Source organism: Cheilinus undulatus, linkage group 13 (genome assembly GCF_018320785.1).
Source record: "Cheilinus undulatus linkage group 13, ASM1832078v1, whole genome shotgun sequence".
NCBI classification, from domain to species: domain Eukaryota; kingdom Metazoa; phylum Chordata; class Actinopteri; order Labriformes; family Labridae; genus Cheilinus; species Cheilinus undulatus.
In genome coordinates, this window is record NC_054877.1 from 21798971 (window position 1) to 21820656 (window position 21686).

The 21686-nt window shown below is 38.8% G+C and overlaps 1 protein-coding gene across 1 annotated transcript; it reads left to right on the forward strand.

Annotated features, from left to right (window-relative positions):
- Positions 1-2296: 2296 nt before the first annotated feature.
- LOC121519960 (desmoglein-2-like) lies at positions 2297-18662 on the forward strand. The gene is made up of 14 exons (XM_041803090.1): positions 2297-2501; positions 4082-4198; positions 4809-4964; positions 7560-7698; positions 7815-7978; positions 8243-8377; positions 8463-8648; positions 8737-9017; positions 9131-9273; positions 9369-9590; positions 11750-11980; positions 12262-12389; positions 12493-12822; positions 14447-18662. The coding sequence occupies exons 1-14, from the start codon at positions 2448-2450 to the stop codon at positions 15434-15436; spliced, it is 3276 nt and encodes a 1091-aa protein (XP_041659024.1). The 5' UTR covers positions 2297-2447; the 3' UTR covers positions 15437-18662.
- The last annotated feature ends 3024 nt before the right edge of the window (positions 18663-21686 follow it).

Here is a 21686-nt window from a genome sequence, read left to right on the forward strand (position 1 = left end):
CTGCCAGCAAAACACATACGGCTGCAGTTTTTACTTGTTTTATAGTAATGATTGATGATGTTTAATTAATTGTTGTAGTTTTTGTTTATGAGTTTGGCTTTTTTTCAAACCTCTCTCTCTTTGTCTCTCCTTCAATCCCAATTTCTAGCTCCATGACTGTTCAACTTAAGTCTAGGTCTGCCCGAGGTCTCTGTTAAAGGGAAGTTTTCCTTGCAGCTGTTACTTTTCTGAATGCTGCCAGGTGCTGTGCTCATGATGGGTCAGTGTTGGGTCTTTGAACAGAATTTTGTCTAGACCTGCTTCTATGCCAAGTGTCTTAAGATAGAATTTGGTATGAATTGCACAATGGATGGATTGAATAATGGGTAAAATATATCTTGTGAGGGCTGATTCAGAAAAAAAACATGCATCTGGATGCTTCCAATTATGTCTTAAAGCTACAAGCTGTTGCCTAATTACTGGTCTGTTACAATGTATTTGCCAACAAAATAGCCCTTATGTACACGCCAGCAGCAGGGGTGCACAGAGCAGTGTTGACACATAGATGTTCATCCCACAAAAGCTGTTTGGTCACTAAAACTGGACAGAAATTTGACACACCCAGCTCAGGTAACTTACTCAGGAACCGACTCGCTCTGCTGCATTTTCGGCATGCACTACAGACTCAGCCTGTGCCGAGCTGTTAGAATTTTAATATTCCCAATCAAATGTACAACTTTAACCAGTCTGTAGTGCTGTGTTTTTACATTTTTGATCCCATTCATCTTTGATGCGGAATTTTATCATGCCATCTCTCATACTATGTCATCGAAACCACACACTCACCTTTGTGCCGCGGTGACTGTTAGATACTGATAAAGATTATGAAAAGTATTTTATAGCTCTGAAAACAATCACTTTCACTGTGGGCAAAAATACAGACACATGGATAGTAGAAATAAAGTAAAATATTATACTAACAATCTAACCCACCAGACTCTCCTTAAGCCTAATCAGACAAGATAAAACTGACACACCTTTGGACACTGGGAGTAAAAGTTTCATGTTACTTGGCAACACAAACCTTGCGCTGTGCCAGTGTTAGCCTTTCTCACTACAATTCTACAATGCATACATGCACAGACGGAAAACACACTCATGCAGTGCAGTGTGCAGAGAAATGTTTCACAGCTGTGTTTCTGAGTGCTGATGAGCCCTGAAAATGGAATTTGTGAGGCAGGTGTAAAGTTTAACAAGTGAGTGATAGAGCAGATCCAGAAGGAGCTGAACATATTTTATTTATCTGTGTATCAGAATCATAAATAAATAGAAGATGAAAAAGATGCTTCACTGCCATTTTATGTTGTTTTTAACCAGCAAATATAGAAAATACAGACTGCAAGGAACCCTGCATTATTGCATTAATGGTTTTATTGATAATTTATTAAGAATTTTATTTGTACAGCACTTTTAAAAACAATGGTTTACAAAGTGCTTTGATAATAGGCAAATCATAAATATAACAATGCAAAGAACACAACTAGAAAGACCCAGAAGACACATTATAAGGAGTCGAGAACTTATGTGAAGCTAAACACATAAAAAACCCAGAATCATCAAAAACCCGTCATAATGGATGAATAAAGACAACACAGGGCCTTTTTAATTTGATATATGGTGCAGTACTAGTGAAGAGAAGTGTAAGGAATAAGTTCCTGTAAAGTAGATCCAGGTGAGTACAATTGAAAAGACATGAGAGGAACAGTGCAGCTGTTTTATTTCACTACCCAGAGTGCATTGCACAACAATAGCAGCTTGAATATGAAGTTCATTTTTAAATGTTTTCTCAAAAGAGAGAAAGCTAATGGGTTACGATAGACAGTGAGGACACTGACATCAGTCCTTTAAACTCAGCGTGACTATGGACTTTCTCTAAGAACAAGGAGTTAGCTTAGCTAAAAGTCTAGGGCAAAATATAACAAATGATGGGTAGCTATGGCAATTAGAGCTTGAATGCAACTCACAGTTGATATTTCACCGTACTAAAAAGTTAATTCGCTTGTCTATGCCATTGTTTAAAACAATTTTAAACACTATTTCACACATTGCACCCAAAGAAATACAAAAAGTGACATAATTGCGTTTTGACCATATTTCGTTGCCAGTTTGAGGTGATTTACCCCCTCAATGTAGTCTACCTTTTCTCGTGCCGCGTCAGAGACAATAGGCTGCTTAACACAACTATTGCAGCAATGCTCCACAGGACATAATACCTCCCTTCTCCGCCTGTTATCAGCAGTCGCCTGTGAGCAATCAAACCGAGGGAGGAACCGCCTATTGCTGTAAAAGTCCCTACCCCTCCATAGGGTCAAAGTCTGTACGAAACCTACGGAAGACTACAGTTAGTCAACTTCACACGAGTTCACTTCAACAAGAGGATTAACAAGTTTATATTTCTCAAAGCCGGGATGACTCCACAGCTGAAAGGCTGCCTTTTTATTCTACTGGCGTCCTTTATAACGGTAAGGGAAAGTCTTAAGTAAGTACACGGTGATTATTAGGCTTTTGTTTTAAGGGTAGTCGATGTTTAACAGGTGTGGCTCTGCCTCAGTGGGGTATTTAGCCCGTTAGATGCCTTTTTGCGGGAATTAGACGTCGAAGCATCGCGTGATTGGTCATAGACACTGGATTAAAAGTTAATGCGCAGTCTCTTTTTACATGGACACCCGTGTATTGTGCTGAAAGGTCATGGAACAACCATTTCTTTATATCATCTCCATCAAAAGCCTCCCCTAATTATCTCCCGGGTTAGCGGATGTGGGAAAAGTTTGGAAGCACGAAATCTAGTTTGGGACAACTGAGATGGTGTCAGGAAAAATAGCTCCATCTGTGTTGTGTCAAACATGAAACTTTGACAGCAAAGGGACAAAAACACACATTTTATTTAATTTTAGTTATTTTCGTTGCAAATTTATAATTTAAGATAATTTTGAGAACATTTAGTTTGAAATGATCAACTCTTAGGTTTTTAATGTGTCTGCATATTCACAGACTACTTTCCCAATAGGCAAAGGTAATTGCAGGGGCATTAGGCACCTGAAAATATAGTTGACAAGTGTCCATCACATAGGAGATAGGGGCATACAAGTCTAAATATAGTGGGCCTGCGCTTGAAGTATGTTTGACTGGTCAAGTCACGTGTTTTAGGTGTTTTTGGGGGGCAAAAGTGGGAAAAAAGCATCTAAATGGAGTCTGATTTTCCAAAATATATCTGGAGTGGACGCCCTTCAAAAAACAGTAAACAAAAAACAATGTCTGATTTGTGTCAGAAAAAGGGACATTGCCCCAGTAATGAGCATATTTATTGACTTATTGTTTTATTTTCATAAATTTTGTTGAACTTAGCTACATGTTAATTAGGCTCTTTAGGTGTGGCAAGTTTGAGTTATCATTATGCTCTTAGACAGTCATTCACTTGTATCTAAGAAAAGCCAGCTGCCCCAAGACCCTCATGAATAAAAAGTGATTGTTGTCAAAAAAACATCAATTTTGATTGTGTCATGGACAAAACTCTAAAGAGAATGGTCTATAAATGTTTATCATACCAAAAGACATTTGTATAAACTATTCAAACAAAGTTTTGCCATGATCTTAGTTTATATATGCCAATCTGATTTTGACAGCCTTAGAGCAGAAAAAGCCTCATGTCACTCTTTAGATCATTGGTACTGCCTTTCAGGGGGTCTGGCACCCCAGGTTGGGAACCAAAGCTGTAAGAGACATTGTTGGTTATTTGGGTATAAAATGTGTCCATAATTGAGAGCTGGTTATTTACTTTAGTAAACTGAAATGAGATGCTTTAAATTATTATTTTTTTCTCTGGTTGGTTATGATTGTTTCAAGCAAAATGAGGCTGTCATAGGTCTTTACCTGGGGCCTCCAAAGTGCTAAATGTCCCTGCTCATACTTGTGATAATGTAGCAAAAAGAATGCTCAGAATAAGGTTATATGTGTTTAAAGCAGGATCAATAACAATTTGTACGTTTGTTGCCGTAACCTATGAAAATTATTTATCTTTTCCTCACTTTTTGTTCCATCGCAGTTTGTTATTGTAAGCGCGGAAGGACATGGTTTCCACAGACAGAAGAGAGAGTGGATCATCGCTCCCAGAAAACTGAAGGAGAACCATGATTACACAGGACTGCAGAGCATTGCGAGAGTGAGTACTTCTCTGACATAAAAACTCGGTTTCATTATTAACATTTTAACAAACATTTAAAGCAGGAAAAACAACCTCACCCAGTTTTTTAGACTATGTCGACATACAGGAGTATGTCTTAGTGACTTCACCTGTTTTATCCTCAGCCAACCTGCAATTTTATTCAATGTCTACCTTGTACTTGTTTGAGAGAGCAGCAGTGCAGACTGTGGCTGGCTTCCACATTCTATGAATCACTCAAGGCTCTACGTGACAATGAATGCATCTTTGTTTTTACTTTACCATACCTGTGTTTGGTGTTCTTTATCTATGGCAGATTTATATCACAGCTTGGTTTTTGGGATCCAAGCCATGCTATTTGTTTGGGTAGAAATTAAACAAGTTTTTTCTAAAGAAAGATTAATGTAGGCCATCTATCATGTGTTTTCAGTCACAAGATCAGAATAATATTAATGTAAAATAATGCCTGACAAGGACAAAAAGGCGAAAATGATCAATTTATTTTTTAAAAGTACATCAATTATTGTGTTTTATTTTATTTCTTTGCATTTCAAAGCTCCTGGACATCATATGATGTGGTTTAACTTCATGTTTTTCGTTATTTTTTCAGATCCGCTCTGATAAGGAGAATTACACAAAGATTTTGTATTATTTAACTGGACCTGGAGTTGATCAGCCCCCTGTGGGGGTTTTCCAGGTTGAACGTGAGACCGGTTATGTCAAAATCTTTTCCATTCTGGACCGGGAAGAGATCGCCTTCTATCATGTAAGAGCTATTTTACATATTTTGTGAGACATCTATGTGTTATACAGCTTTGAAAGAAAACACAAGACCACTGCTAGGATTTTTTTAATCTCTGGTTCTTCTGTTTGCACATTGTGTTTGATTAAATTAACATTTTTGTTTTATTTGGCACAACACGCCACCCAACTTTGTAATATGTTCAGCAGTGATGCACAGACACATCTAATGGTGTTTTCACTGTTCTGATGTGGTCAGAGGTGAGTAAGGTGGACATATCTGCTCTACTCAAGAGAAAAGGCAAGTAATTACTTAAAAAATGTCAGCTATTATTTACCATCTTTTTATTTTTAAATTAGAAAATTCCCAAATGTAAAATAAATGCTGACAGTAAGAAATTACCTTGTTCAGTCCAGTAGATTTACTGGAATGATGTCAATAAACACACATTTGAAGCTGCTTTTCAAAACTCATGAACACACAAAGTAAAAGAAGTCTCGGTGGAGTACATTTAAGGTGTAGTCAGAGGACTTAACCATCTTTTCATTCTTCAGATGACAGAAAAGCTACAGATTTAATCTCAAACCATTTTTTTCTTCATAAATAAAAGGGACCCACAGTCTAATTATATTTTTAGCTTATATTATGATACTCTACAGAGCTCGTTCACTGCTTCACTCTCAGGCTGACCTGTAACACCTCTGCTCCTGTCACATACCAGCCTCTCCTGTTTTGTCCCCTCCTCCTCCTCATGATGTAGCTGTATATTCACCAGCACCAGACCATCTCCTATAGGGACTGTGGAGTCTATGACACTTTTGCAGCATCTTGATTGACTATATTTTTAATTTGGCATTTATTTACAGTCCCAGTTGATCATTTTAGCTCGTTTGGTTCGTTTTCTCAGAATAATTTCGTTTTCAAGCAGGAGCTGAGTGTGGATGGGAGAGAGGGTAAACGGACCTTTAGGAGACGTGATCAGACCAGTCAAAAGTCAATATAAAGGGGCAGCGCCGCTATGGAGCCAGTGCATCACAGAAATAAATAAATAAATGAATAAATCATACTGGTCCAAAAGTTCGTCGACCCACCGGGAAATGCCTGGTATGCCAGATGGCGAGTCCATCCCTGCTTGCAGAGTTGTCTGTATGTCTCCGTTGTAAACAATCCAGCATGGCTAGGGAGGGTGCTCTCTGCGTTGGCAGTGTGCTCGGCCAGCGAGTGGTACGGGGTATTTAAGACTCTACGAACTCCTGATAACTCAGTTCATGTCAACAGTAGGAGTACATAACTTCAGTCTGTTATGACCTCAAAGCTCAACCTGCCATTCAAAAGTCTCTGTCCTGTATACATTTCTGCTCACTTGCACTGCATCACAACGGCGCCGCTTCCTGATCTGGCAAACTACAGGATGGGCTGAGGGTCACACAGAACGTGCATGCGTTAATTGTGCAACAAAAAAATTAGTGGCGTTAAAAGAAATTTGAGTTAATGCGATATTAACATGTTAACTTTGACAGCCCTAGTATTTAGGCATTATTTGATGGCTTATGCGATCATTAAATGTATTTTTTTTTCATTCATTATAAGAGCTGTACAAGTGTTGTTATTTAGTAGATACAAAGATAGAATTAAAACTGGTGAAGTGTTTAAGACAATGAGTGGACTTTTGAATGCCAGCTCCCTAGTGGGGGTTGATGGGTCAGCTTGAGTCTGTGAAAAAACAGGGTAAAATAGGAGCACACTTGAACAATCCAACCTCTTAGGGTGCATGACCAGCAAAGATGTTGTTCGGGTTATTTTATGCCTGGGTTAGGCGGTATAGAAGACACAACAACAAGTTTGGACAAGTAGTCTTCCTTAGCGTTGAGAACAAAGTGCTAACACTGTGTATACAGGAAGCTTGTTACACAATGCAGGTAAAACCAGAAAACATTGAATCACCTAAAAAGTTGCCATGTAAACACATGTATAGAATATACATATAAATAAAAATAGGCCCTAGGCACAACTGTCCTAGAAACATTTTTAAAAGGAATTTTCCACTGAAGTATATCAAATATTGTAGAATTTTTAAGCATGGAAGAAAATTTCCAGTCATGTATGCACTATAATAGTATTACAACTGGTGAAGTTTCCAGGGCAGCTAAGGGCTGTGCCCAACACAGACGGGGCAAACTGTGAGCTTTATTTCCCAGGAAGACACTCTAGTTTGGATTGTTAAATGGAATGCATTTGATGAGGCAAGACCAGCAAATGAATCTGTCTGCTGGGAAAATAAGACTCTGTAGTAAGACATTTCACAGTACAGAGCACCAGAAAGTGCACAGAGCTGATAAACAATTTGAGGATATTTTGTTTCTAAGTCTTATTATTGCATTGTCTTTATTTTTTCTGCTCTTGTGTTGATGTGTATTTCATTTTGATGCTGTTAATGCCATAGATATCATGTTTTCAATTTTTCATGAGTGGTACACAAAAAACCTTCCCTTGCCTTACCTAGAGATGCCAAGTTGAGCAAAATTTGGAGTGGTCTCTTGATAATTTCTGAGGCTGTAGAGCTCAGCTGAAAACTTGACAATGCAGTTAAAAAGTTGTAATACTTTCTCGTTTTTGTAGCTAAAAGGTGAGGCAAGGTTCACTGATGGGACTCTAGCCGAGAAGGAAATAGATCTCAAAATCACAGTTGTGGATGAGAATGACTGTCCACCGGTTATTGCAGCACAAGTTGGATCTGTTAATGAATCAAGTGCAGCAGGTACTTTCAAGCATGTACAGTTTTCTTTTATCACTGCATTATCTTTTAGATTATGCAGTATTTACCTGTGATCAATAAACTGATGTAATTTTTATTTGCTCTGGTAATTTTTCAAGGTACTGTTGTAATGAGAGTGATAGCTACTGATGCTGACGAGGCGAACACAATCAACTCAAAGATCAAGTACAGCATTGTGGAGCAAAGTAACTTGGGCGGGATGTTCTACATCAATGCTCAGACTGGAGAGGTCATCGTGCACAGGACCACTCTCGACAGGGAGGTGAGACCCCTCATTTACCTGAAGATTTGTCGGGAACTCTTTTTACAGTAGTGAGATCATTGTTGGATAGTAAATTAGCTTGTTCTTGCTCACTCAGAAAGAGCGTTATGTTTTTGGAGTCAAATAAGACTCATCTCACGTTCTAAACATGTCCTTATGTCCACCAGTTACAGTTACATGTTGAGTCTGAGTCAATGGCAAGGACAAAAACTACAAAACTACACTATCTAAATAATACATGTTGTCTTTAATGTGATTTCTTAGACACAAGATACATACAGGTTGACTATTAAAGCCGCAGACCTGGATGGACTACCAGGAGGAAACACAGGTACTGGACAAATTGAGATCAAACTCCTTGACATAAACGACAACATCCCAACTTTGGAAAAAGAATCGGTAGGTCTGACACAATCAAAACACTTAAAGCTTTAGTATTTTTTGAGAAAACTATTCTGTCTGATGTTTTTGGTTTCATTTGCAGTATGAAGGGAGCGTGGAAGAGAACACCATCAATGTGGAAGTGATGCGGATCAGAGCTCTGGACATGGATCTGATGTACTCTGACAACTGGCTGGCTGTCTTTGAAATAGTCTCAGGAAATGAGGGCGGCTACTTCAGCATCACTACTGATTCTAAGACCAATGAGGGGATTATCATGATCAACAAGGTAACTGAACTGTATAAAGTCGAATGAATGAATATGACTCAGTGAGCACTGTGAAGGCTGATTGGATCTTCTTACCGTGAATCAACAGGCTTTAGACTACGAAGAAATAAAGACACTCGACTTGAAGATTGCTGTTTCTAACAAAGCGGCGTACAATTTTGGCAGCAGCTCCTCACCAGGAGGGTCCATAACTTCTAAATACTACCCTGTTAAAATAAATGTCGTCAATCAGAAGGAAGGTCCCCGTTTCCAGCCAAATGTCAAAGTGGTGACAATCTCTGAGGACCACACATCTGTGTCCCTCAACCAAATTATCACCACATACGCTGCTATTGACAGTGACACACAACTGACAGCCACCAACGTAAGGTATGGTCACTGATGTTTTAAAAAAACACAAAAATGTCTTTGTGTCTTTTCATAGATGTAATTAACATCACAGTTTATATTTATCCTTTTAAACATGGTTTTAATAACAACAGATATGCCAAGATCCAAGATGATGACAACTGGCTGATTATAGATAGAAATACAGCAGATATCAGGCTGAACAAGCTGCCAGACAGAGAGTCCAAGTACTTGATCAACGGAACATATTATGCCAAAATCATATGCATCACTACTGGTGAGTTATGGAAATGTCACTTAGTCTTCTTCAGTGTGGTCGACGGCAGTTTAATGTGGATCTTCATCGCTGTTCTTTTGTGGTCTGGCTTTCAGAAACTCCTTCAAAGACGGCCACAGGGACAATAGCTATTCAGGTGGAGGACTTTAATGATCACTGTCCTAAACTGACCGCCACAACTCACACCATGTGCCTGGAGGATAACGTCATCTACGCTGTAGCTGTGGACGAAGATGAATTCCCCAATTCGGCTCCGTTTGACTTCACTGTGATCAAAGAGAGTAGCAAGGGGAAGTGGAAAGTGGAGCCTCTTAATGGTAAGATTACATAAAGATGGCATTCTGTATTTATGCAAAAATGCATGTAGAATCTCAACCTCTTCAAGCACAATCAATTTATTGATATTTATTTTTCCAGGACAGTCTGGACTATCAGAATATGTGTAATGCGAGGATTTCAAATGAATGTATTAAAAAATTGTATGACCAGACAGAACAAGTAAAAGAACAAAACGGAAACTGAAATTCATACAACTTTTTACAAATCACACCCAGATCAACAATGCGCAAACCTTTCACACCTGCATTTAGTTCCTACTGGCCTTGTCTATCAGGAGAAAAATAAAAACTTTCTACAACCGCACAGCAGAAACGATCACTATCATTTATCTCAGTTAACCCAGCGCAAATGTGGCATTTCAGCATGTAAAATGTCCATGAATCCCATTTTTGGAGCGCAAACATGTTTTTATTATTTGGACCATAGAGGACTAATATTTTCTTTTTTTTTTCAACTGGCAAATACTTATGTTGACCTGTTGAAATGCTGTTGACCTTTGGCTGGCCCTGATTGGTCCCTACCATGAAAAAAAACAATAGAAGAAGAAACTGGAGCATGGTGATTGGCTGACAGACTAACAGGAAGTTGCTGTCTATTACTTCTAGTGTCAAAATGGAGGATTAAAAGCAACACTGATACGTTTTTTCATTATGAAAACGTAGTGGTCATATTATTGTGTATTTAGCGATGTGGATTTGAAGTATCAAAGCTGTAAATAAAAATCCTGCTTTGTGCCTTGATTAAAATGTTCTGTGTGGGATGTAAGTGCCAGGAGCTATCCATAGATTGGCATAAAGAATAACTGGAACATGCATTTTTTTTTATAAAAGTTGAATGTTTTATTGTGGCTTTCAGCACACTTTGATTTTGCCACAGCAACTTTCTAGCAGAAAGTCAAACCAAAATGAAACAAAAAGTTGAATTCAAATTGGTCAAAGAAAATGGAGATTAATCACAATCAACTGCAATTTTGATGTTACTTGTGATTTTTTAAAAAGTGTAGTCATTTGACTGCCCTAATTTGTATGTGTAAGATGAAAGACAAATGACTATATCTGAATACATGGTGTTGGTGAATGAAAAAGAAAAACTTAAGGGAGCTCTTTTCAAACATAAAAATGCCTTTCTTGTCTAGGCAAACTCATTTTATTGTTAATTGTTTTTTAACTTAAACATGTAATGACAGGATTTACAGAACATAGTTGATGATGTCCGTTGTTTTCTGTGCATGTGTGTTTGGTCTTCTCTGAAGAAAAATCTTTCCCCTGTCCTCTATCTGAGCTAAACCTCTGCTTACTGTGAAACTGTACAGGTGAAAATGTAAACAAAAGCTCTTTCGCTCAGCCTGTTGTAAATCACTCTGTTGGAATCTGACTCAGTGACAGCAGTGACACGTTAAAACTAACTATGATTGCTCTCTTTTGTCTAGCCTTAGGCACACCAGTTGAGCATTTTTGAAACCACTTTAAAGTCTTGACGTCTTTGTGATTCTAGCCTCAGGACCCACCACATGGCAACGCAGTGACCCGAGTTGCCCCCAAAAATTTGAACCATTCAAATTTTTTAAATTAAAGTTTAGGCCTTTGATGGACCAGAACGTATAATTAAACAAAGAGGCAGAACACTAAAAAGAAACATTACAGAAGAGTACATGCATGCATACATTTTTTTTACTCAGTCACAAGAGATGAACAGATCAGAATTAAAAAAAAACAGCTTTGTCATCCAAATATAAATAAATCAAGATCTCAAGAATGCAACCAAGATTATCCTTATTATGGCTAAACAGCGTCAGATAAGATAAATCGATATGTGTCTGCTAAGGACTTCCATACATTACAGACTTTTTGTCAAAGGCAAACATCCCAACCCACTGACAATGACCATGACCCACTTTTGAGGGTTGAGAACAACTTCTCTAATTGTTTTCTAAATTGTTGATTTTGTTTCTTCAGAAGTTACAAAATTGTGAAAATAAAACTGTTTAATTTAAGGACTGTTCAATCCTCTTCTACCTTGCATGAACTCTCATACAGTTCTTCAGCCCTTGTACTTCTTCTGCTGTGACATTTGAATGAGTAACTTCTTTACAAGTTGTGCAACACAGTTTTAAATGCTTGTTTTATCGTTTCTTCAGAAACTGCAGCCATCCTACGAGACGAAGCCAACTTGTGGCCTGGAATTTACAAAGTTGTAGTGGAGGTCAAGGACCAGCAGGGAAAGTCATGCGCGGATGTTCAAGTCATGGACGTTATTGTGTGTACTTGTGCTGAAAACACTAGAACCTGTGTAGGGCGCACTACAAAAACATCTAGTTTTGGAGCATCAGGTGTCTTGCTCCTGCTCCTGGGACTGCTGCTTCTCCTGTGTGAGTAGAGTATGACTTGCACTTTCTGTTTGTTGGTCAATTTACATGAAACATTAACTCTCTACTTGTTCTAGCATGTTGGAGGGATTAACAGTAATAGATGGGTGAATCATGATAGTTTTTGAGAAAAGGATGATCATTTCTAGGAGTAGCTGACTTGCCATGAGTAATTCCTTTTTAATTAAGAGCAATTCTCTGGTAAACAAAAGGCTTTAATTAAAATAATCAGCATGCCTTCATTAGAATTCAAATGACATTTGAATATATGTGTGCATTTTTAGTGGTGCCCCTCCTGCTGCTGTTCTGCCTATGTGGTGGTGCAGCAGCTGCTGCGAATTTCAAGGCGATTCCCTTTGATACAAAACAACAGCTGATCTCATATCACACCGAGGGACAGGGAGAAGACAAGGTACTTTGATTAATGTCATCCTGATGTGGAAGGATCTTAAATATGTGGACATTTTTATTCTAATTTGCTGCATCTCTGACTGAATCTCAAATGTTTCTCATAGGAAGTTCCTCTTCTCACTGCCCCTGTTGAGGTTGATGGTGCCACAATAAATATCAGGAATGTCAACAATCTGGGGGGAAAGGGGTACCTAGGTGGACTTGTTGAACTGGGAGGAGCAGCAGGTGGAGGAGCAGCCTTAGGCAGCTCCATACTGACAACTGAGAACATGCACATGTACAACCAATACAACCAGTCCAGTGGGCAAATAGAGATGGACTACATGGGTGCTGGGAGGATGACTGGACAGGAGCGTCTTTACTCCAGATACAGAACTGGGATGTTTGACGGGATGGCCTTGTCTGAGCAGTTTCTGGGGGAGTATTATTCCAGTGTGAGTATTTATAATCCCAGGGGATCAAAGTTCATGTTTGTTTTTAGTAAGTCAGTAATTCTTGTACGTATTAGCTGAAGCTAAAATTGGACTTTGTAAATAACTATCTCTAATTACATCTTTAAAGGGGTAACTGTAATTTAAAAAAAAAACTTGAATTTGAATTATGAAGTGTTCGGCCTAAAAAAATTTCCAACTCCTTTATGCCAGGCAAAATTCTTCAACCCCCACACCCATCTATACAAACAGTGCAACAAACTGATACATTACTTTAGCATTAATAAAAAAACAGTCACTGCCAGCAGTGCTCAGTAACAACAAATAAAAGTAAGTGAACAAACACTCAATCATATCAGTTTATTGACAGGTTTTAAAAGTGAGGATGAATGCAAAACTCATAACTTATTTGGTGGGGGAGGTGCAACCTTGCAAAGCTGACTGACCAGCCACATTCCATGTCTGTCATCAGGCTGGTCCATCTTACAAAGCTTCAAGCTAAAATGCTTGTTCAGGCCAGAGAATGAAAAGACAATAACAAAGATGTCAAAAGATGTCATTCAAGGAGAACAGGGCAAAAAATTAAGGCTTAACTAAGGCGTAAAATAAAAAATAACAGTGGAAAGGAGGATTTGCACAACTGCCTTAAGGGCATGGAAAGTAACATAGCCCAGACCTTTAGGGCAGATTAAACAATAAATGTGGTGAGTAAGCATGACCGAGGATAACATCTCAGCAGGTAGTTGGGTTGCCACGAGTCCCTTCTTGTGCTGTGGAGGTCCAAAAGCCCTGAAAACTGCCGATGGTCTCTGTGCGTATACTCAAGGGGGAAAAGGCCCAGACAAAAGAAATGCTGTTGAGCCTGACCTTGACTGCAGTGCGACGCTTGTGTTTACGTGTGTCGAGCTTGCCCCCTCTTCCCCCTGTGGCACATCAGACCCCCCTGATGAATACTTAGCACCCTACATGCCTTAAACTTATGCGCATGACTGTATATCCCGTGCTATGGATATGTGAAACTATGTCAGGTAAGACGGGGGCGCATATAGATGAGGAACTAAAACAGACTGAAATATAATGATATTCTGACAGAAAAAGAATAGAATAATAATTGAATACTAGTTATTACTGGCTAGGGTGAAATTTCAAGAGAAGTCACTGAGAAATGACATAAGATAAAATACAATACATACGTGGCTTAGGATACTTGCAGTGTCATAGTACAGTTGTTGCAAAAACTGATGAATATTGCATTTATATATTTTAAGATCATATGATAATTCATCACATTATTAATTAACTGATGAATATGCAGTGCCCCTAGGAAGTTAATGTATCTATTTACTGCAAAATGTTGTCAGTTTTTATCACTGTCCAACGTTATTTTGCTGATTTTGTCTTATTTTATTCCCTATCAGCTGTTTCTTTAGCTTTTTAACTTTCATTAATGCCACAGACACAACTGTGTGGACTCATTAAGAAGTGATGTGATGAGTCAGATTTGCAGGGAAATCTGTTCAGCAGTTAAAATGTAGATTCAGTAATGGTATCACATGAGTAAGGACGACAAATTGCTGTATGTTGTCTCAAGCCTATCAATGACTGAAGACACTTTTTTTTCTTGCAGAAATCTGAACATGCCACACAACAGTCCCAGCAGAAGGATGCTCTGATGATTTATGACTACGAGGGTCAGGAGTCCCTCGCAGGCTCTGTCAGTTGCTGCAGCCTCCTTGAGAATGATGATGACCTTGCATTCCTGGACGACCTTGGGCCTAAATTCAAAACCCTGGCTGAGATCTGTCGGGGTTCAGCTTTGGTGACCGAGACTGTTGATGCTGGCGTTTCTGTCTCTCCTCTCAGGCCAGTGTCTCCTGCCAGGCCCTCCACCTCCACCCATACTCACACCCACACTCACACAGAAAGTATCAGGGACAGGGACCACACCAACATCAATACCATCAACACCTCCAATGTAGCGTCCAGATCCTCCACCTTTGTCCAGGAGGAGCGAGTCGTGGAAAGTTCAGCTACGGTTCCAAAGGTGCAGGACAAGTATGTGATCCCCAGTCAGACGCTGCTCATACAGCAGCCAGCCATGTACTACGCTGCAACGCCCATGTATGTGGTCGAACAGAAGACTCCAATGGTACTGGTGTCTGGTGCCCAGCAGGCAGTGGGTCAAGTGGCCTCAGTCGGACTCGGTCAGGGTCTTGTTAAGGTCGGTGGCATCCAAAGTTCTCAAGGTGTCGTCTTTGTGGATAGGCAAGCAGGAATGGATGGAGTGACAGGGCATGTGGCACAAGACCACACACAAGGAACTACGTCCAGGTCCAGAAAGGTGCTGGTAGTGGAGAATGGGTCTTCGGGTGGGGAGCAGGTTGCACATGTAGCGCAGGGATTTATGCAGACAGCAGAGCAGGGCGTGGAGCTCAGAGGTCAGGGTATGCAGGTTCAAAGTCAGACCTTTTCAGTGGGGTCACGTGGTTCTATGGGGTCTCATGAGGACATCCTGATGGCAGCCAAACCAAAAGGGCAAGGGAATCAGAGAGTGGTTGTGCAGCATAAAAAGGTGTTAGTGACTGAGAGGAATGTTGAGTCTAGTACAAGAGCATAGAAAAGTTGCTCCTGTTGCATTATAAATAAACTTATGATTCAATCTACCACAAAGTATATACAAACTAGACATAATATGGCCACCTGTGCAGTAAACAAAACACAATATATTTCACAATTATGAAGCTTCTGCAGTTTCAGTTTTTAAATGATATGGTTAGTAAGGTCTTAATTCTCTTATTTATCATTAAAGTGTTTGTGTACTTGAGTGTGTTATCTCTATGTGTTTCTAGTATTATGCTCCCTTAATGTATGTGTCTACAGTGGCTTGAATATGGGACATTTTCATATTTGGTGTTCGCCACTAGCTATGACCTTAATAATAAATGTAAAGTGTAATTTTCATCTTTATAACCCTGCCAACAAACTTAAGGTGTGGAAGCTTTTGCACTAGATTACATAGTTCAGGGATTGGCAACTGGTGGCGCAGATCTTCATGAGTTAGTTTCAAATTTGAAAAACCTGTAAAGATTTAGAAAAACATGTCAAAAACTGCAGTGAAGTTATTCATCCTGTGATGACCAAACAACACCATGCATAAGTTAGAATATGAGGTAGCAATATTTTGATACTGTCTTTAATTACTGAGATGCATTTTGTCCCTTTGAAGAAAATAGTGAATATTATCGGCTGAATTTCCTTATGTAAAACTCTTTTATAAATAATTACGTAAATATATTTGGAAAAAATTTATATATTTATGTAAAATATACCTCAATAACTAGCAAATACAAAGTTGGTTAAATTGAAAAAAGCTTACAATTGCATTAATTTGTGCTTAGCTTGTTAAATCAAGCATTTATAATTGCATTTAAGCTCTAAAATATGAACGTCAGTTTCATTAATTGTGAGCTGCATATTTGACCATTTTATCCAAAAATATATATTTATGAGGGTATCCTACTTCATAACAATGTGGCCCTTCAGCAGTGAGAGTAAACTTTTGCAGCTTTTCAACTATGACTTTTGGCAAACCAAAACCAAGCTGCACTGGTTTGCTTCTCACTAGTTTGGCCATGTTGGTCTGCGCCCAGTGCACCCATCCACCAATGCATGATGATGTCACAGAGTTTTGTCATCATTTGGGACAACTGCAACCAGATTTTGAAATACCGCAACCAGACTTTGAAATAAACTTTGGAATTTCCCCTTGTGGGACTAATAAAGGAATATCTTATCTTAAATACCTGCTAGATTCGCAATAGAAGAAGAGGAAAAAGTTTTGAAGCGGAATCAATGGGTGTTTCTTCTTCTGGAGGAACAAAACAATACTTAGTGAAGCGTAGCTTTTATCATAAACAATTTAAGACACTACATCATCAGGTCTACACGTGCCCTCAAACGGGTAGCTCAATTGCGGTGGCAAACCATCTCCTGCTGTGCTGGGCTGCCATGCAGAGTCAAAACAAGTACAGCCAAACCACTCAATGTAATGGAAAAACCCCAGTTATGATAACCAAGTTGCCCATCCCTGGCATAGGTGGCAAAATTGCTCATGGCTTATCAGCACCAATCTAAAAATGTTTTTAAAGAGGAATAGATTTTTGTTAATAAAAACTAGTAAAAGAGTCTAATCTATGTAGTGACATCACACTAAGCTAAGACAGAGAAATATACAGAATTAGAGAGAAGTTGTTACAGGTACATAATTAGCATGGATTCAGGGTGGGAACGGTTTGAGTAAGCACAAGAGAAAACAACCAGTTCTAACTACAGTGTGTGATCCCATCAAACAAAATTACAAACCTCACACACCTCATCTGCTGAACAAAAGCAAACAAGAAATCACAGAGTGCAAACAAAGTTTGCATGTAGGGGCAGGATAAGAAAGGGTGCACTTGGTTATTTACAGTCTGAAGGTTAGATCAGATCAGCAAGTACTCTCACTATTCTGGCTTTAAATTTACCAGGCTTGGAAAATAAAAGATGGAGTGGGTTGACCACAGATGACTTTTTTACTACCACAGGCTGCCATTGGTATGGACTCCATACTCATAAGATTCCTAAAACTATTCCTCTATTCAGTTAAAATCCTGTTTACCGCTACTCCTAATCCAAGTGATCCTCCTGGAGTAAAAGTATACTGTAATTAGACTGAGTGTTGTTGATCCTGAGAAGTCCACCATTGTTTTGTAACTGAAGCAGAGCTAGAACAAAGTTTCAGTAGTCTGAGACCTACATTCATCCATGAACACTAGATTCAGAGCTACAAGTACTCTGCTGTTGGATTTTCTTGTTCAGTTTTTAAAAAGCATCAATGGTTTGTTTTTAAAGATTAGCTTTACCCATGCTATAAGCTTCCCTGCTGACTTTTAGATTTTTTAAACAAGTTCAAACTGTAACTAGTTAGGAGCTGTTATGGGTGGCCACTGCTTCCTTGGAAACTCCATGGAATGAAGATAAATCCTGTTTGTACTGTTAAACAAAAGAAAGGACGTTTTGGAGAAGAACCAAGGCCAACATCTTTAAAAGATTTAGTGCACTGAAACGTGACTAGGATATGACAAAACACTATTGTCATCACAAACTGTTAACCAAAGAAGAGACCGCTCTGTTAAATTGTTGCACTCCTTTTTTTCTTATTTCTACTCAATGTGTTGATTTATGATTTGTATTTTTATAACAATCCAAGTGTAATCCAAAAGATTTAAGTGCCAAAGATGTGCAATTATGTAAAATATCAAATGATATCCCTATTTTTTACAAATGTAAATAGTGTTTTAATTTCCAGATAAACTTTTAATGAGTTGCTTTTGTGTGTATTTGTGTGCAGATGTAGAAGTAATGTTAGGTGAGAGGAGGCCGAATACTCTATTATGTGCTTTAAAGCGCTGAAAACATATTGGAGTTTGAATGTCTGATACTGCTGTTCTGGCTGCTGGTGTACATGTGTTTTATTTCTAACTGCTTATTTTTTGTATTCATTGTTTGCATATTTTGTTTTGAGCAGAATGATAGTGCAGCACAGCAGCAGTATTTTACCTGGTATTGATTATGTGTCTTGTTCAGTTGTGTATTTGCAGGCAAATGAGATTAGAAAGCCGTCCCGTCCTTTAATTTTACTGTATGCATTTGACTACATATTGCTGTTTTACAGTTCTTCATATTTCATCACATTATTTTCAGATTCAAGTTTACCTGAATTCCTTTGCACACCTATTCTTGTTGTACATATTCAAAATACAAAATGATGCTGTTTCTTCATTAAACTCACAGCTTAAGCTTTATGTTTGCACAGCGAGTCTGTTAAGTTGACCTAACTACTTTTTTATGGTTTTATGATTCCTAATGAGGTTGCTCATCACAATCTCTGTAACCTCTGTCGTTCATTTACTACATAAAGGGCCCATTCATTAACTTTTACAGTTGTGTATAGCCATAGACTGAATATAAACATTGACAAAGACTCAGTCATGTCACCATTGGTTTTTGAAGCTGACTTTTTGAAGCCTATAGCTGGCAGTCACCGTACAGGAAATTTAGTCTCAACCTGATGTCAGCCTAACCTAAGTAACAGGCAAAGAGGTGGAGTGAGTGGGACCTTGAGCCTCCAGATCAGCCTTTCCCAAACCTCAGTGGGCTGCAGCCCAATTATTTTGTTCTGATCCGGCACCTGCAGCCATTTAATTGATCTTTTCTAATATTGATCTCCATAAATGTACTTTGTGGCCAAGTAAAGTCTTTCCTAGTAGCTAAAGCTAACAAAGCTAACAAAGCTAAATCAGCGTTCGTGATTTAATCCCTGATTAGACCTCTGGTCTTTTTCCTCTGTCTGATTTATGAAATGTTGCTTATTCTGTAATATTTGCAATGTGGTTATTTCATGATAGTTACTGCCGGACTGTGTTTATCAATTGAAGATGAAGTTAAACAACAAAAAAACTAAAATGTTTTACTGGTATTCTATGGTACTTCTGTTCTGAAATAGACGGCGTCTCAAATAAATGGTATGTAAGAGCTAGTGTAGCTCTTACATGCTACATTGGAGGAGAGATGAAGAGCAGGCTACAGCATTAAATACGTCTCATTCTCAGAGATACATTTTTCTGACTTTGATGAAAAACCAGTAAAGCTGAGTTGAATTTAAAATGTTTTTTGTCACCAACTGTTTGGAAGCAGGGTGGTCCGTTCACTTTTTTGTGAGTGGTTGTTTGATCCTGGGCTCCTCCCTAGCTTAGTGTCCAGTGGCAGGAAAGAGATCTCTAAACTGCTCCTGAAGCCACAGCTATCAGCCTGAATGTGAATTAGGAGAAACTTTGATGATCAGACACCTTTCACTGCAGTCTCTGTTATCGGCACGTCTGTTTGAGATTGTATATGTTAACAAACCTAGTGTATGAATGAATTCAGTGGTTGGAATACTGGGAAAGAGTTTTATAAAAGAAGTCCATGAGGATGAAGAGTACATATGGAAACCATCTAGACCCACTGACAGTACAGTCTGCTCTAGGTTAAAACCTACTGTATATTTTCCTGTCTGTAAAATTCCTTCTTCACTGAGGTTAAAAGGACAAGAAGTTTTTGTTTCAAGTTCTTCTAAGAAGACTGGCATGTTTCTGTCCAGTGGACACAACTGGTTTCTTTGTTTAACTGACTGAAAAAGATGCAGGCTTCACGTAAACAAAAAGAGAAAGCAGAATATCAGGTTTCCCGCATGGATTAGTGCACAAGCCATCTACAATGCAGGTGAAGTCCTAAAGAGGCTAAAGAGAGGTTTTAGATGACAAGTAGACAGACAGTGACCTAACTTTCCTCCTTCTAACCATACCTGGGACATAGCTAAAAAGAAATGTTTTGTGTTTAAAGGATGAAGTCATTATCAGAAGGACTTGAGTGCTGTGAAGTTACCTAAAGAGGATGCACACAAGTCAAAAAACATGTTTTACCAGTATCTCAGATATCAGTAATGACAAAGATGGTGGTGTGGTGACTTCACACAGGTCAAGCAAGGTGATTTGTGTTAGACACCTAAAGGGTTTTGAGTGAATTTGAATTCTTACTGCATTTGCATCTTGTTGAAGATATTAAGAGTAAAAAGATGTCATGTTAAGAAAAATATGAAGCTGTTAATTTGGATTGTATGCCATCGGCATAGGTCAAGATGGTTGTTTTCTATGTCACCGGCACTGAGGTATTCATGCGGGCCACACGTGAATTGCAAAGTTTCCATTACAGCGAGAACAAAGTGTGGAAAATAATGGATGAAACCTGAGTGAAATCAGCGCTGGTAAATGAACGTGTCATAAATGTAATTTTGGCCAGCCACGACTCAGTGAAGTTGCGGTGCACCCTAAGCCTTCTGACAAACAGCTACAACTTACTGACTTACAGTCCTAACAACCATGGCCTTAATTATGCAAAACTTAATATTCTTCTGAAAACAAACAAAAAAAATTAAGTCCTTGCACAGTGCATCTTTAAAGACATTAACTACTTCAACCAGAAGAGTTTTGCAACCAAAAATCAAAATCAGGCCAAATTGCTTTCTTGTGTGGCCCTGTGGTAGATAAGCACAATAAGGAGTCCACTTTGGTTCCTTCTCAGTGGATAGAATATGACAAAGTGCCTGATTTGATGCCTTCTAAGAGGATAAAATTTGACAAATTGCCTTTTAAGTGTCCTCTTAATAGACAAAATTATATAAACTGCCATCCTAAGTGTCCTCATAGTGGAGACAATTTGACAAATTACCTCATAAGTGTCTTCTTAATGAACAAAATTTGACAAACTTCCCTCTGAAGTTCCCTCTAAGTGGACCGTTTATGACAAAAGCTACAGATGTAAGCATGCAGCCTAAACTGGTGCTTTCTTCTGGTTCAACAAGGAGTTGGTGCCATGCTGGTACCAGGTTTTTTTTTTTTTTTTGTTGTTGTTGTTTTTTGCTCCAAGCTGGTGCTTTGGCACCAAAGAGCTGGTGCTAGGTCAAGCTCTAGCATCAAAACAGCACTTGAACTGGCTTGGTGAAAAAAGGGCAAAGGTGTCTTCTAAAGGGTTGACTTTTAAATGGACAATAAATGATGAGTTGCACTCCATGCAGCCTTTCCAGTTGACGTGATGAATTACAATCCACGGTTGTCTTCCATCAGGCAGGATCTCACTGGACAAAACAACATGTCTATCTTTGGAAAACCAATGGTCAAATGGATCATGATTCCTCGTCTGTATAGATATAATCAAAATGAATAAACAGAAGGTTCCCTTTTTATCATTTTTGCCCTTACCCTCAAAGATCCTGAGTTCACCACTGTTGC

Coding starts and splice junctions, on each gene's coding strand:
- LOC121519960 (XM_041803090.1), top strand. CDS start 2,448: ATGACTCCACAGCTGAAAGGCTGCCTTTTTATTCTACTGGCGTCCTTT. Junction 4,965..7,559: donor AAGAGATCGCCTTCTATCAT/GTAAGAGCTATT, acceptor TCGTTTTTGTAG/CTAAAAGGTGAGGCAAGGTT. Junction 12,390..12,492: donor AGGGACAGGGAGAAGACAAG/GTACTTTGATTA, acceptor TGTTTCTCATAG/GAAGTTCCTCTTCTCACTGC.